Source organism: Choloepus didactylus, chromosome 21 (assembly GCF_015220235.1).
Source record: "Choloepus didactylus isolate mChoDid1 chromosome 21, mChoDid1.pri, whole genome shotgun sequence".
Lineage (NCBI taxonomy): Eukaryota > Metazoa > Chordata > Mammalia > Pilosa > Megalonychidae > Choloepus > Choloepus didactylus.
The window spans coordinates 23,967,435-23,982,889 of record NC_051327.1 but is presented as its reverse complement, the minus strand read 5'-3'; the positions used below and the strand labels follow the sequence as shown (position 1 = coordinate 23,982,889).

General features: G+C 49.8%; 1 protein-coding gene across 3 annotated transcripts in view; it reads left to right on the top strand.

The window, feature by feature from the left end:
- SDK1 (sidekick cell adhesion molecule 1) overlaps nt 1-15,455 on the top strand; it is a 941,791-nt gene that overhangs the window by 699,139 nt on the left and 227,197 nt on the right. For all 3 annotated transcript variants that reach the window (XM_037813737.1, XM_037813739.1, XM_037813738.1), the window contains 3 exons: nt 1,465-1,567; nt 3,656-3,832; nt 13,660-13,796. In XM_037813737.1, the coding sequence (XP_037669665.1) occupies nt 1,465-1,567; nt 3,656-3,832; nt 13,660-13,796 (417 nt within the window). The remainder of the gene's footprint in view (nt 1-1,464; nt 1,568-3,655; nt 3,833-13,659; nt 13,797-15,455) is intronic.

The window sequence follows — 15,455 nt, the reverse complement described above, 5'->3', positions numbered from 1 at the left end:
AGATCCTTGTGATTTCTCCAGCTTTTGTCTATTCTTATTTTATCTATAATGTATATTTCTGAAATGCAAAATAAATTGTTTTCCAGAACACAAGGATTGGAAGTAACCAAGGTCACGATCTCCGCCCTACCCCCCTTTTAGCTTCAATTGCCAATGTAGTTTTTTCTTTCAGCTTCATCCAAAGCTAATATACTGAGAATTCATTATTCAAAAAAAGCAAAATACAGTGCCCACTTATCAGGTTTTCATGAAGGCATCTATATGAGGAGAGAGAATTTTTACTCACTTGGTACAATAGTTTGTTAAATGCTGTGCTTCAAGAAAAACCAAAGCATTGTGCTTTATTTCATATTTGTTTAGCTTTTTCTGTGATATGGTCAGTGTCCACTTTGAAAAATTACCCTTTCTAATTTATTAGGTGTTCTAAAATATCATGTGTGAAAGAACTTAATACCTATTAATTCCCACAATATTGTCAAGTAGGAGAAAGAGCTTTTGTCCCACTTGGTGGCTGACTCCATTTTCCACTTTTAAGTCATCATATATCTCTAAAAATTAACTGTACATGGTAAAGGTTTGTAACAAGGAGGTCATTGGTATCTGAATCTCTGCAGCTCACTAACCAGAAGGCTTTGTGACTCTGCTAAGGTTCAAAGTTATAACCCTGGAGGCTTGGAGAGCATTTCACGAATGTTGCCTGCTGTAATCTGTCCAACCGTTGGTCACGTCAGTGCCCTAAGGCTCCGAGGGTTTCCTGAGTTGCCCACCAGCAGGCAGTCCAGCTGCGCCCTGCACGTCGTCTTGGGCCCCCAGTGCTGGGCTCTGTTCTCAGAACTGGAGCTGCGTGGGGTGCGTGGGCTCAGCCGTCTCCAGGGCACGCCCGGGAAGCACCGCAGCTCGGCCAGCGGGCACGGGCCTCGGCGGGCTGCGCGTCACACCCACTCCCTCCTGTCCCAGCCCTGCGGAGCTAGGCGCGTCACTGTACTTCTGAGCAAAAGTTTTCATTTCTGAAAACTGGCAGTAGTAATATTGCAGCCCTCGCAAGGCTGTGGTGAGGATTAAATAAAGTTAGATAAATGGAAGGCCTTGGCTACGTCACGAAACGCCATGCAAGCATTAGAAACTACTAGAATAATGAGTATCTTGGGAAATGATCTCTGTTTTTAGCTCATAGCGTGGAACCCAATAAGTGTTTGCACATGATCTTCAATTCTCACTTTCTTCTGGAGGTGTAGCAAGGTCCAAGGATGATTTAGGAGGGGCGGGAGGCTCGGCTTCCTTAGCTAAATATGGAAACCCTTGCTCTCGATTCCCCGAACCGTGCCGAGGTTTCCCTTTACGCTCTTTTCCCCAAGATAAGAGAAAACGTGGAGGTTTGATGTCAGGTAACCCATCCGTTACCCATGAGGGAGGATACTCTGGAGCTTGTAATTTTGTCTGAGTCGTGACTTGTTTTTTTTCCAGATCGAACTTCCATCGTGCGCCCTCCCGAGGACTCCATGACGATTAAGGGCACGGCGGCCACCCTGCACTGCGGGGCAGCGCACGACCCCCGAGTCTCCATCCGGTCAGCCCCGTCCCCGCGGTGTTCTCAGTGTATTGATATTCCGGGAGCTTGGGGAGGGAGGTTATGATGAGAAGGAGGAACTTTAGGAGCTCTGATTTCTACATCAGCTCATACGGTTATGAGCTCTGTCATTCATCGCACAAGTCCCTTTTTCCACTGGAGCCGTGTGTCTTATTTACAGCGGGCTGTGTTCCACCTCATGGCTTTAGTGCAGCCTTCTGTGATTTTTCCGCCAAGGTTAATACACTATCTGTAAAACCTACTTGTCAGAGGCCAGTGCTTAATGAGAGAAAAACCCAGAGGGATCAAGTAGGATTTCTGCAGTGTTTGCACTGGGGCCGTGGCTCACTCACCACTTTCCTGTGTGCCCAGGATTCCTTCCGCTGTGCAGTGAGGGTGAGGCGGGCCCGGAGACGGAGAAGGGCATCCGCGGCCAAGTAGTGCATCCGTAGTAAAACACCTGTAGAGAAGGGAGCCAGGTGACTGGAAGTTGGCTAAAGGATCTGTTTATTCTGCTTTGTCTGAATTCAGGTTGAGGATATAGTGAGGACACGTGTCGTCTCAGTGCGCTTTTTCCAAAGAGCAGCCACTTTCATCATAGTTTTGAATTTCCATAATCAGCCTTGAAAATAAATCTAGAAAGATCTAATCATCATAGTATTTTCACTCTGGCCTCTGCCCAAAAGGCATGCAGTTAGCAAAATGGATGGCATCAGGACTCCTTACTGCTTTCTGGAACATGGCGCCCTGGGCACGGGGATGGCCGGCTCAGTAGTAACTGCTTTCAGAGACTGTGCTGCTTGCTCACTTTTCTTTGGAGGTGTTTGGCAACTCATAAATTTCCATAGTTTCACCTGGCTCTCTGGGGTTCCCCAGGGCTCAAAAAAACAAGTTCGGTTTAGTTACAAGACTGTCGAATGCAAAACAAAGCAAACAAACAAAAACAGGTTAAGTTAGAGATTACCTAGAAAATCCTTGGAGGCTGCGTATGAGACGGTTAGTATGCCTCGAAAAGAATTCACTTGTTCCTAAATGATTTGGAGCATGATTTCAAAGACACACAAGGACTAAAGAACCTTTTCTTCTGCTACTCTGAGAACTCAAAAAGAATCCCTTTGGAACTGTGTGCTCTTGTAGCTTTTTATGTGAGATTAAGCAGACCAGAGGAGGGGCTCCTTCCTGGGAAGGAGAGACGCAGCACATTCTCGGGGCTCCCTGGGCCAGGAAGGAGCACCCAGCCCTCAGTGGCCGTTGCAGCTCAGTGCTGCACCCCAAAGCGTGTTCTTTACTCATTTCCTTCTTGTGGAGTCGGGCCTGTGCCATCTCGGATAATTTCAGATAAGTGGTTTGTAAATGCCTGTGCTCTGTGCATATGAATGCTCCAAAGAACTGGGTACATTTTGAAAATCCAATCAAATTATTTTGAAAATGGGAACAGTCCTTTCATTCCACCTAGCCCTGCCTGCTGACATCTTGAGATTGGGCAGCCCCTTATTTGATTCTACGTTTGCAAAGGAAAATGTGCCAACATTGCCACAGATAAAGATTAAAAGAGAAAGAAATGCAATTTTAAAGACAGTCTGCCAGAAGAGGTGGATTTTAAGAAAACATGTTTATGGGATGTGATTTTGTTTTCCCCGGGAGTTGAGTATTTCCACTTTGGGAATTTTTTCCCCCTAATTGTTGCCTCCTATTCAGATGACACTCTTGTCCTCAAGGAACATTCCAGGGGCAGGAATGTTGGAATCTACCTTAATAGGTGACGTGTGTGATGACGATTCTTCAGACTTCCATCTCCAAAACTAGAAGACTGATAAACATTTCCAATTATCTTCATCGTCCTATGTTTTATTTCAGCGTCTATTTTGTATCATGACCAGGATACCTGGCTGCATGTCATTTTTATTATAATAATTATTATTGAGATATAATTCACATACCATAGGATTTACCCTTTCTAAGTGCACAGTACGGTGCTGTTTAGGATCTTCACAAGGTTGCCTGTTGCTTGTGTTTTTAACAGACAGGGAAGGGTCAGGGACCCTGTTCCTGTGGGTTTTAAATCACAACTCTTCGCTTGGCCCACAGCTACGTTTGGAAGAAGGACAACGTGATCCTCAACCCATCCAGCAGCTCTAGAATCGTGGTGGAGGAAAACGGCTCCCTCCTCATCAGCCAGACGTGGTCAGGCGACATCGGAGACTACACCTGCGAAATCATTTCGGAAGGCGGGAACGACTCCAGGATGGCACGACTGGAAGTGATGTGAGTCTCACAGTTGTTCCCACTAACTGTGCCTGAAGATCCGCATCACGGCACTCAGTCGTCCCCACTGCAGGGGACTGTGGCTTAACGTGTGTGGCCACGCGGTGCCCCACATCAGCAGTCGGAGGCCACGCCATCCAAGAGCTATTTCTGGTGACCTCAGAATTAAAACGTTCCATCCTTGGTTTGGATGGTTGGTTACTGGTTTTCATCACCACCAATCCCTTGGTCCCCACTGACCTCAATCGCGACGGGTTCTATTTACCAAAGTGCACTGGGGCATTGAGAAGCGCGTTGCCCTCGAATGCCAGTCAGAACTCCCAGTTGGTGGCGAGAACATCCCCGTGAAAGCCACGTGGACTGCAGGTGGGGTCACCCCAGCTTCCGCCCCCTTCCAGGATGTCTTTTGAAACCCTGAGATAGCAAGCGGGTGCCCGTTTCCTCCATCCTAGACTGCCTAGGTGTCCGGTACCCAGGGGACCCTGGAGTCCTCTGCCTCTGCCCACTTCTTTTCCTCGACCCTCCCCACTCATGAGCGGGAGGCTGAAATGCCTGCTGACACTGTTATTTTTCTGACATCTGTTTCTTTGCTTTTTAAAAATCGTGCCCTGCCAGATGTTCCCTGAGGACATAAGTACAAAAATAAAACCTAAAAATAAAGTCAAAGCAGAAAGGCTGTCAGGGCAGCAGCCAGCCCTGGTGGTATCCCCAGACCTTCCATTAGGCAAAGCCCATTGCGAGAGACGTCTCCTACAGACGTCTGCTCACCTCGATCCAGGAAGGAGTCTACAGACGTCATTCCCTGAGAATAGAATGTGGACCCTTGGCGTACACCTGCCACATCTCATTCATCTTTGGATCCCTAGACCCTAACTGAGGGGGATAAGAACAGAAAAATGCTTGCTTAGTGCTCAGCCCACAGCACTGGGTATTTGTTACATGCATACGTACATGAATGAATGAACAAACAGTCCCCCCAGCCCCCGTTGGTGGAATTTGGGGGGTTAATGATATGTAGCAGCTAGTCCAACAGCCCTGTTAGTTGTGCCCCATCCCATCTCCTAGTCTGCCTCTCTCCAGGTGCTCCCTCCTTCTCCTTGGAGGTGAGCCCCATCGGGAACTCAGGCTGCACTAGGGAGTCACGAAATAGCAGGTGCCCCATGGCCCCAGAGGGTGGGCCAGGGGTCCGGGTGCTGCAACTGTGGCGCCACTCTGCAGGTGGCTCTCCACTTGGCCAGTGTGCGCGGAGGCCCAGGGTCTCCCCCACCCTCTGCCTCCAGTCGGGGAGCCCACTGCTCCCAGGCTCTTTCTGCCCTGCCCGTGGCCCCCTCGAGGCCTTAGCCACCTGCCGCATCCGTGGCCAGGCAGAGCCTGTGCTCATCCTGTAGGCCTAGCTGCAGGAGGGCCCCCTTCCATTCTGACACCCAAGGCTCCCACCAAGCTCCCTCAGGACCCGGGCAGCCCTCCACCACAGCACAGATCACACTGGGCTGTAAGAGCCCATTTTCATGGTTCCTTTCCCTATTGAGGGACAAGCACCTCCATGGCACATCTTTGTACCTTGATGGCACAGTTTTGCATTTGAAGAACCTGGCATAATGCTTGGTATACAACAGGCACTCAATAAATGCATGTTGGTCGGCTGGTTGGATGCGAGAATGAGTGACCACACTGATGTATGTTAGGGGCCGTTGGGGCCCTCCTGCCGACTCCCCTCCCTCCTCGTCCCGACCTTCCCTGTTCGGGTGCCCTCGGCTTGTGCCCGTGAATGTGTGAACGTGCGCAGATCTCACGGGCAAAGCCAGGGCACCAGTGCCCCAAACCCGTGTTCAGTTCTGGTTTTATTTCTTTCCTCCTCCTTTCCATATCTCAGGTTGGGGATTTTTTTTCCATTTTTATAATATCGGAGAACATGACCAGTGAGTTCACATCATCCACTGTGCTATTCACGTTTAAAACCGCCTTTGAGAACTCTTAGATTATTCATCATTGGTATCAAATAAATAAGTGTTAGCATTTCATAAAGACTCTGTCAGCAGAAACCAAATTGCATACTTTCAATATAGTGCATTCTTTTTATTCTGCACAATTTTTATGTTCCACTGATTTACATATCTTCTCTTCTATTTGCTTATTTGATTTCGTCTAAGTAAAATACATTTTTCAGCAAATGTTCCTGTATCTCTAAAATAATAGGCTTTCTGTAATGGCAAAACACCTCATCTCTAAATATAGAAATATTTGCAGATTTGTGATTCAAACCAATTTAGGTACAACTGGTTACAGAACTGCTTTGGAAGACAGTTGTTCTTTGTGAATTGTTAGTGTAATAAACTCTCCACTCTTCCAAATCTGAATGAATTGGCAAAGTTGTAGGTTATATCGTGGTATATCTCTAAATCCAAACAGGCTTTAACTATAAGCCATCAGTAATGACAATGGGCATGATAATAACAATAACTCACACTTGCAGGGCATTTCCGCTTCTCAGAGAACTTCCAAATCGAGCTCAGTAACATTTCCATGATTTACTCAGATGACATGAAGAAGCAAGCAGGAAAACAACCTCATATTGCAGCAGTGATGAGTGGTACTTATGGGCAAACGTGCCCTTCAAAAGTGCCTGACAGCCTGTTTCCCTCTTGTCTCTCCACTTCAGTTAAAAGCTGCTTTGTTAAATATAGAAATTAGGAGCATCAGAAGTAGACTTGTCAGAAACAGACCATTCACTAGTTTGCTGTGTATTTACAGCTTTGGCAGCCCCTTCCCTACTGGGCCAAGGCCGTGAGACGGTGTTCCGGTTTGCTAATGCTGCCATTTTGCAAAACACCAGAAATGGGTTGGCTTTTATAACAGGGGTTTATTTGTTTACAAAGTTACAGTTTTAAGGCCATGAAGTGTCCAAGGTAAGGCATTAACAGTAGGGTACCTTCACTGGAGAAAGGCCATTGGTATCTGGAAAGCCTCTGTTAGCTGGGAAGGCACGTGGCTGGCGTCTGCTTGCTCCCAGTTGCATTTCAAAACGGCACTTTTCAAAGTGTTAGTGTCAGCTTTCAATGGCCGTCTTTAAAATGTCACCCTTAGCTGCTCTGAGGTCCCTCTGTTTGTGAGCTTTTTTATAGGGCTCCAGCAATTAAATCCAGACCCACCCTGAATGGCAGGGTCCATATCTCCATGGAAACATTCGATCAAGAGGTCACACCCTAATCAAAGGTGTCACTCACAGTTGGGTGGGTCACATCTCCATGGAAACACTCAATCAAAAGGTTCAAACCTAATTAACACTCATACGTCTGCCCCCACAAGATTGTGTCAAAGAATATGGCATTTTGGGGGACATAATACATCCAAACTGGCACAGACGGGGAGAGGGTGCCACCATGTCCCTTTCCACCTCCGACGACTGTGCCGCTTTGGGCAAGTTACCGCACCTCCTCCTCGGTGTTCTCAACTCTTAACTGGGCATGCTGTCGTTATGTGAGGGTTGACTGAGCCAATGCTTCTAAAACCCTGGCCCAGAACCTGGCTCAGAGTAGACACTCAATACACTGTAGCTCCGGTTATGCCCTTACCATCTTATAAAACCTACGGATCGTTCCTCCCTTCCGTGCAGCACCACACCCCCCCACCCCGGGGCCAGGAAGTTTCTGTCCCTTTTACTTGGCTTTATTTTTGTCCACGTCCTTATGGCCCTCTGACATACTAGGTATGTCCACTTACTACTGAGTCCTCCTGCCCAGAACCATGCCAGGCACACAGTAGTTGCTCAGTCAACACTGGCATGAGCCTTGCCATAAAAAGGGTGTGTGCATTTTGCACCACTGCACTGAGGAGGGTCAGTCCATGAGGATCTGCCCTAACCTCTTCTCTGAAAGGAGAGGCCTCTGCAATTCCAGTGGCCCCATGGCACGTCCTGTAAATTAACACGCGGTCATCGTCAGATCACCAGCTGTTCCAGTCTTGCCTTTCTGAGTATTTTTCCAGTGCCTTTGGGGCAGGAATTCATTCCTGGGAGGGCCCTGTATCCCCAAATCAGCTTGCCATATTGAGCACAGCTGGGCGACCTGCTCCCAAGGCTTGGTGCCTTGGTTGTTACATCATCTAAAGGCCCGATCAGCACTGCATCTTCCTCTTGAAATCAGAGATAATTCTCATGAGCCCGATGTGCAGACAAAACTTCATTTACCAGTCATTTGGAGATGCAGACACCCAGGCAGGGGCAGAGGTTTCTTTCAGTAAAATCACTTCTTACAAAGCTGTAATAAGGAGTTAACCATTGCATACCGTTTCCAGAGAGTTCTCTCCCCAGTGAAGTCGCCCAAGATGGGCCTGACTGAGTCATCATTTGTGCATTAAAGGGGCAATGCTTTTTATATTGAAAAAATACTTACCTGCTGCTCTTCTGCCAAAGCAACTCCCCTTGCAGCCACAATTTTACCAAGTACTTTTTCTTAAGTCTTTCTCAGAGCTGTTTTTCTTGAACACAACTTGTTAACTCCTTCCTAAACAGTCTGGTTTTTGTTTCCTTATTATGATGTGATTTGCTTGGTGCTGATTTTTCCCTCTTCCCTTTAAGTTACAAAGTGACTCAGCCCGGGCTTCCTCTCCGTTGTTCTCAGATGGCTTTCATCTGTCAGCCTGTCTGCACATCACTGCCTGTGCGTCACTCTGCGGATCGTTTATCTCCTTTCAGAGCTGGCAGAGGAATGCCTCGATGCAATCTATTGAGTTAGATAAGATTTTCTGAAATGGATTCAGAATACATTAAAGCCTCATTTGCTCATTATTGGTGGATTTGTCAAGTATTTCACAAAGCTTAATTTTCCAGATAACCTAAACTTGTCTTTTAAAGAAACTGTTTATGGTTCCAGTATATATTAAAAAGTCCTGTGTCTTCCTAAAGAGGTAATATCAAACGAGATATTATGGAGAAGATTTTTGTATAAGGTAGAGGCTTGAACTAGGAAACGTCCCAATTTCCTTCCAACTCGAAGTCCTGCGCTGTGTGTAAAAGTCACAGGTTGCGTTGGGTCATCCCTCTGGCTGACTGTAAACCAGCAATCTGCCTTTCTTGGGCCCCAGGGAGGAGGAGCATTATTTATAGATGCATCTCTTGCAGCCATGTGCTCTGCATCTTGTGAAGCAATGTGCTATGCGACTCGTGCAGCAACGTGCCCTGCGACTCATGCAGCAGCGTGCCCTGCAACTCGTGCAACTATGTGCCCTGCGACTCGTGGAAGTGTGCCCTGCAACTCGTGTAGTAACGTGCCCTGCGACTCATGCAGCAATGTGCCCTGCGTCTCATGCAGCAATGTGCCCTGCATCTCGGGCAGCAATGTGCCCTGAAACTCATGCAACAATGTGCCCTGAGACTTGTGTAGTAACGTGCCCTGTGTCTCGTGCAGCAGCATGCCCTGTGACTCGTGCAACGTGCCCTGCAACTCGTGCAGCCATATGCCCTGCGTCTCTTGCAGCCATGTGCCCTGCGTCTCCTGCAGCCATGTGCCCTGCAACTTGTGCAGCAGTGTGCTCTGCGTCTCCTGCAGCAGTGTGCTCTGTGGTTTGTGCAGCAATGTACTCTGCAACTCGTGCAGCACTGTGCTCTGCATCTCATGCAGCAACGTACTCTGCGACTTATGCAGCAGTGTGCTCAGGCACTGCTGGTCCTGTGGTCTCAGTTCCTACACTAAATGGCTCAAGACCACTTTGCTTTTCTCTAGTTAAGTCTTCTCTTTTTAACCATTTTTCTCTCCCTCAATCTCAGGCTTTCAGCTTCCACCCTTTGCTGTTCACTGTGCCAGCTTCTACAGGCCCTGGTGCCTTTCATTGGTGCTTTTGAGCTGCTGGGAGGAGGGAAATCAGAAACCAACTCCCTCGAATCATGTCCTGAGTGTGAGTCAGCAAGCTGGGAGGGAGGCCAGAGGCCCTGTGCATAGTCACCACCAGGGCCTCCGCTCACGTCCAGCTGGTGCACCTGCTCAGTTACTGGCTTCTAAATACATAGGAACTGGACCACCATCTACACCGCAGGAACCACATGAAAAAACATCTGTTCACCTGTTGGGTGGTCATGTCTAAGTCCTCCCTCATTTTAGGCTAAGAGGAGCGAAATCAAGTAAAATAAATCAAGCATAAGAGCCTCGTGTTTTCTCAGCTGTGGGGAAAATAGAATTGTAGACTTTAGAATAACCCACTCAGGACCACGAAGAAAGGTGTGCAGAGTCGCGGCAGCTTCTCCGGAGCCTCAGGTTATCGTTCCCGTGGTCCGGTGGGAACCTGCCCCTTTGGGCCCCACCTCCTGCTCCCTCAGCTCTGAGGGTGAGAAAGCCCAGGCTTTGCAAGGTCCGTCCCCGGCTGGCCACTTGCACCCCTGCTCCGGCCACCCAGGTTTGCTCTCTGACCCCCAACGTGTCAGCTCTGTCTCCCAGCTCCATTAACCCCTGACCCATCTGCTGTCTCGTGGTTTCCCTCTGATACTTTCTCAAGTCTTCCTTGTCTTGGGACACTTCTGATGAGCTGCCCTTGGGGCCCCAGTCCCAGCCCTGGGCAAGGTCAATCATATCCCAGAAACCCTGCACGTGGGCTCCTTCCTGACTCCACATCTCCCCCAGTCCTGCCGAGCCCCCTCCCCTTGCCTTCCTCCACCCCACAGGGTAAACCTGCACTCCCAGCCCACCCCCACCGCCCTGTCTCACCCTCAGGTGCCGTGCGCCTTATTTATCCTACCTTGGCTCCCATCCGCCCCAGCCCTGGAGCACGTCCCTCCCCGTCCTCTTGCCCGGCCCTTTCCCATCTTTCCAATCCCTGCCCCTGCCACAAGCCTATCCCGCTGCAGCCCGCTGGACTTTTGGGCCGCGCTTATTTCCAGCACATTCCACAACACGGGAGCCCTCTGAAGGCCCTGCTCCCATACAGGGCTGTGTGCTCCTCCCGAGGGTGATGCTCCAGGAGGGCAGCGCTGTGGCCTCTGCTCCAACCTGTCCCCACACCCACGTGCAAGACAGGGCTCGAGAGGTGTTCGTCTGGTCACTTGTCCACCCCTGCTGATTCATTCATTCATTCCTTGGACGTGTTACTGCCCTTGGTGATGCAGAGATCGAGGAGAACAGCATCTGTGGGAGGGAAGGGGGGTGCCGTGGGCTGTGTGCTGCGCACGGCTTCCAGACATCCGCTGAGTGACAATCTACAAACCGGGGGGGCAGAAGTAGAAGTGTTGATTCTGCTCAAGAATTAATCAGGTGTGGTTTACCCTAGAACGGAGTATGATTCAGCTGAAAAAGGAAAGAGGCTCTGATCCAGGCAACATCATACTGAGCGAAAGAATCCAGACGAATCGGAGAAATATTGTTAAGATTCTGCTTATATGAAATGCCTGGAACAGGCAAATTCATGGAGATATGAAGTAGGTTAGAAGTTACAGGGGTAGGAGGGAAGGGGAGTTCTTGCTTTGTGGGTGCAGAGTCTCGGGGGGATGAAGTTTTGGTCACGGATGGTGGTGATGAAAGCACAACATTGTAAATGTAATTAATGCCACTGAATTACATACCTAAAAATGACTAAAAATGGAAATTTTATCTTCTATGTATGTTAGCTCTCTGAAATTTTAAAATTTTAAAGAATTAATCAAGGGTGAGACAGACCCACAAAGTCTTCTCGGAGGAGAGCCGTGCTTCGGAGGCCGGGGTGGATTTTCTAGTTAGTGAGGGCAGTGGCCAGGGACCAGCAATGCTGCTGCCGAGGGCCCGGGATGGCTGCGTCCAGCCCCACAATGGCCGGGACGTTCGGCGCTTTGGGGAGCGGGTCCGTGTCGGGGTGGGGGGGGAGTAGTAGAGGAGGCGTCCGTGGACGGGGGGTGGGGTTGCAGCATGGCCGGGTCAGCATCTGAGGGCAGGGTGGAGAGTCCGAGAGGGGCTCGGGCGGCAGCAAGCAGGACAGTCAGGAGGGACTCCACACCACGGGTCTCAGGCAGCTGGTGATGGCTGGACTGGGGCCAGTCCCTGGTGAGGGACAGAGGGGCTGGGGCCCGGGGCATCGGAGGTGCAGCGGGAAAGGTGTGGGGACTAAGGAGAAGCTTGGATGTGGCGGGCGGCCGGTGGTGGGGAGGGGGCTCTCGGAGAGACAGATGGGAGAGAGCGTCGTGGCTCACCGCCAACCCCACCATCGTCCCTCGGAAACGTGTCACCACAGCCATCTCCTGCCTGGTTTTAAGAGGTCATTGGTTTCCCACAGTCACGTCCGTGTGTCGGCCCTTTCTGGTTCCAGTGTGTGCGCTGTGTCCACTCCCAGGGCCTGGGGGGGGGGGGTCCCTGCGCCCTCCTCCTCTCCCGAGGGCGGCCGGGGGCTTCTGAGCCCAGCTCTGTCCCCACACAGGCGACGACGTGGAACGAGCCCTGTCCATCCTCTGTTCCCGTCCACTGAGTCGGGAAACGTGTATCCAGGTTACTCCTGGTTTGTTGGCAGGTGGAGCTGTTCAACAGGGCTGGGTTGGTTTGATTTCAGAACTGACAGTTCAAATGTGTCTTGGCAAAGTAGAAAAGGCATTTTATCCTGCCATTTCCTTCATATTGGGCTTCATCAGAAATCTAATGGAGCTTTCATTGTTGGAGAACTCACATAGAAATAATAGCGTCTTTTCTGATAAAGAGAAAACAAGACAACATTTCAGACTCAACTTTATTCTTTATTGTACTAATTTAAAGTCACAGTCTACATTAGAAGTATTAGTTTGTTTATAGACCATGTATGTGGACTAGAGAGCTGTGTTTCTTAGGTAGCTGCAAGCATATAACAGCTTAATAAATTTCAAAGTGTAATGAGTACATTTTTTTAATTAAAATGTGAAGTATAATAATGGCTTTTTGTTCTGATCACTGTGGGTGGGGAGTAATTGATGTCGAAGTGAGACCAAAAACTTGTTAGTGGGTGAAATGGGTCACACTCAGCATCCCTGTGTCCCACTGCTGCTGGGGCACATTTGTAGAAGGGGCAGCCATCTGGAACAACCACGCAACGGGGTCCTGCCCCAGGTGTATGATGTGTAAGGGTTAAGTGCTGGACTTGGGCAGCTTATGATTTTGAGGTTGCAGACATGTCTTGGGGAGAAATTATATGGTTGGATTTTGTAGCTTTGTCACCAGTAAATCCCTTTAAAGACATTTTCTAGTAGTAACTTCTTTTCAGAATTTATTTGCTTTAATTGCATTGCTGTTTCACAGCTTTGCTGATGTGCTAGTCACCATTTCCATAGGGTTTTAGTTAATGCTTTCACCACCCTTCCCCGTAAATGTTTCCCCCCAGTTCCCCATTATGAAACAGAGGACAGAATGGCAGTGTAACCTCATGCTGTCAATAAATGAAGCAAATATGTTGTCTCAGAATACATATGAGCATGTTGGCCACTCACTGCAAATAGCTAGTGTCGGAAACCTCTCTGTTAAAAATGTTAAATCACATTTTCCAGGCCCCTTTTCCTGTTATAGAGTCACTATATTTTCATTTCCAGCTTCCAGTTGTAAAAGCAAACTGTTGGCCAGGTTTTCTCAATTAAGTAATCTACTGTGTAAAAATTGGAACCCCTCCCCCCATTTAGAAAACAGTCATTCGTCGTTTCCGTACCTAGCAGAGGTTTTAGACAAGTCGCATTTTGAAATCGGTGTACTGAGTGGTGAAGTTGGGTTTCTCCCAGGGGTGGGGCTTGGCCTTGGTGTCAGGTCGTGTTTCATGTTCTTCATTTCTAGAGTCTGACCCCCAGGACCAGCAGACCCAGGCCAACCAGCGACTCCGACGGGCATTTACCCCTTTTTCCCTTTCATTTCTTTTTCTCCAAGTGAACTGCCGCACTCGCCGCAGAACCTCCTGGCCAGCCTGAGTCCCTCCCGCGGCCGCGCCGTGGCGCTCTCCTGGGTGCGGCCCTTCGACGGCAACAGCCCGGTTCTGCGCTACGTCGTGGAGCTGTCTGAAAACAGTGAGTAGAGATCGCCGGAGCCAGGTTTCCTTCTGCACTCTTAACGCCCTTTCCCCTGACTTCCGCCTCAGACCTGACACCACTGTGAAACAGCATGAGGCTTCCCGGCCTTCAGATTTAAGAGACAGCTCTGGCGTTAGGGGCGGGAAGAGGCAGGTGGGGCCTGGGAGGGGAAGAAGGAAGTTACAAGGCCTCGCTCACGGACATGGGCTTGGGGCCCAGGTTTCCAGGGCGGACCTTTAAAACGGGTTTGATGCGGCCCGCTGGGGCTGATCTGAGAGTTAATCATATGCATGATGGTTCACATCTTTTGACCCTTTTCTCTGGGTGGGCGTTGTGCCCAGCATTCAGTGGGCCCCTTTCTCTCCTCGCACCCCTGACCTCCCAGCAGCGTTTTGCGCCGTCTTTCACGCCACCCTTGGGAAGTGTTCTCTGTTGTTGCATTTCCCAGCAGCCTTTGCTTTCCTCCAACCTCGCTGGCCACGAGCCCCCCTGGCTGCTCCTCCTTATGCACCCTAAAATCCCTCCCTGGGAAATCTCACGCCCTCCCATGATTGTAAGTGGGGCCTTTGCTCTACCACCCACACATTTGTATCTATAGAGCAGACCTCCAGGATCACCCATCAAACCCAATTCCTGGACATCTCACAGACATCTCCAACTTACCTTCTTCAAACTCTGTCTCTTGATTGTTTTGTACCCCTATCCCCGTGCTCATGTGATGGCAGCCATTCTAATCTCAGTGCCCAGCACCAACGGTCGCTGTACTGCTCAGGCCAGGACCTGGGGGTGTCCCTTCCACCCCTCTCCCAGCACACCCACACCTGCCTTCTGGGATCCACCCGGACTTCGCTCTCCTCTCTCCATCCCTCCAGGCCACGGTGATCCGTGATCCCTCACCCGGATAGTTACAACAAGCGTCCCTCTAATTCCCTGCTTCTACCTTTGCCCTCTTCCCCACCATTCTCCCAAGGGGCGATACTGATCTTCTTGAAATGTAGCTGAACCTCTGTCTCCCCTGATAAGCCCTATAGGGCTCCCTGCTGCATTTAGAATAAAACCCAGACTCCTTGGCCCCCTGCAGCCTTGCCCCAGCCGCCACTCTGCTCTTTGCTCCCTGAACAGTGGGAACGTTTCCCACCCCAGCCTGCCCGCGTGCCTGGAATGCCCGTCGGCGACATCACCAGGCTGTTTGTCTTCTCTTAACTCGGCAACGAAGCGCTTCATCACACCCGCTTGGCTGCATCCATTAATGCCTCGGTTCGACACCTCCCTTGGTTGTGTCGCCCTCTGGTAGTGGCACCTCATGAAGGGCCAAAGGGAAGGGCGCTACCTTCCCCAGTTTAAGCAGAACAAGGATTGCTTCAAAAGGCTGCACCAGCTATGTTGTCAACAAATTGTGTGACCCATCCTCCAGCCAGGCACCCTGCCTAAACGAGAAGCAGGCTTTATGTACAGCCGTCCGTCGGTTCTTCATTTACTCATTCACGTGCTCATTCAGCAACGGCTCTTGACTGGGCACCCAGTCTACTGGGCTGGGTGCTAGGATGCAGAGACGAAACGAAGGGCCTTGTGCTGGTTTGACTCTATTATGTCCCCCACACTCTGTGAGTGCTGAACGGCCTCTTTTCCTGAGAACATGACCAAGAACGTCAGTGT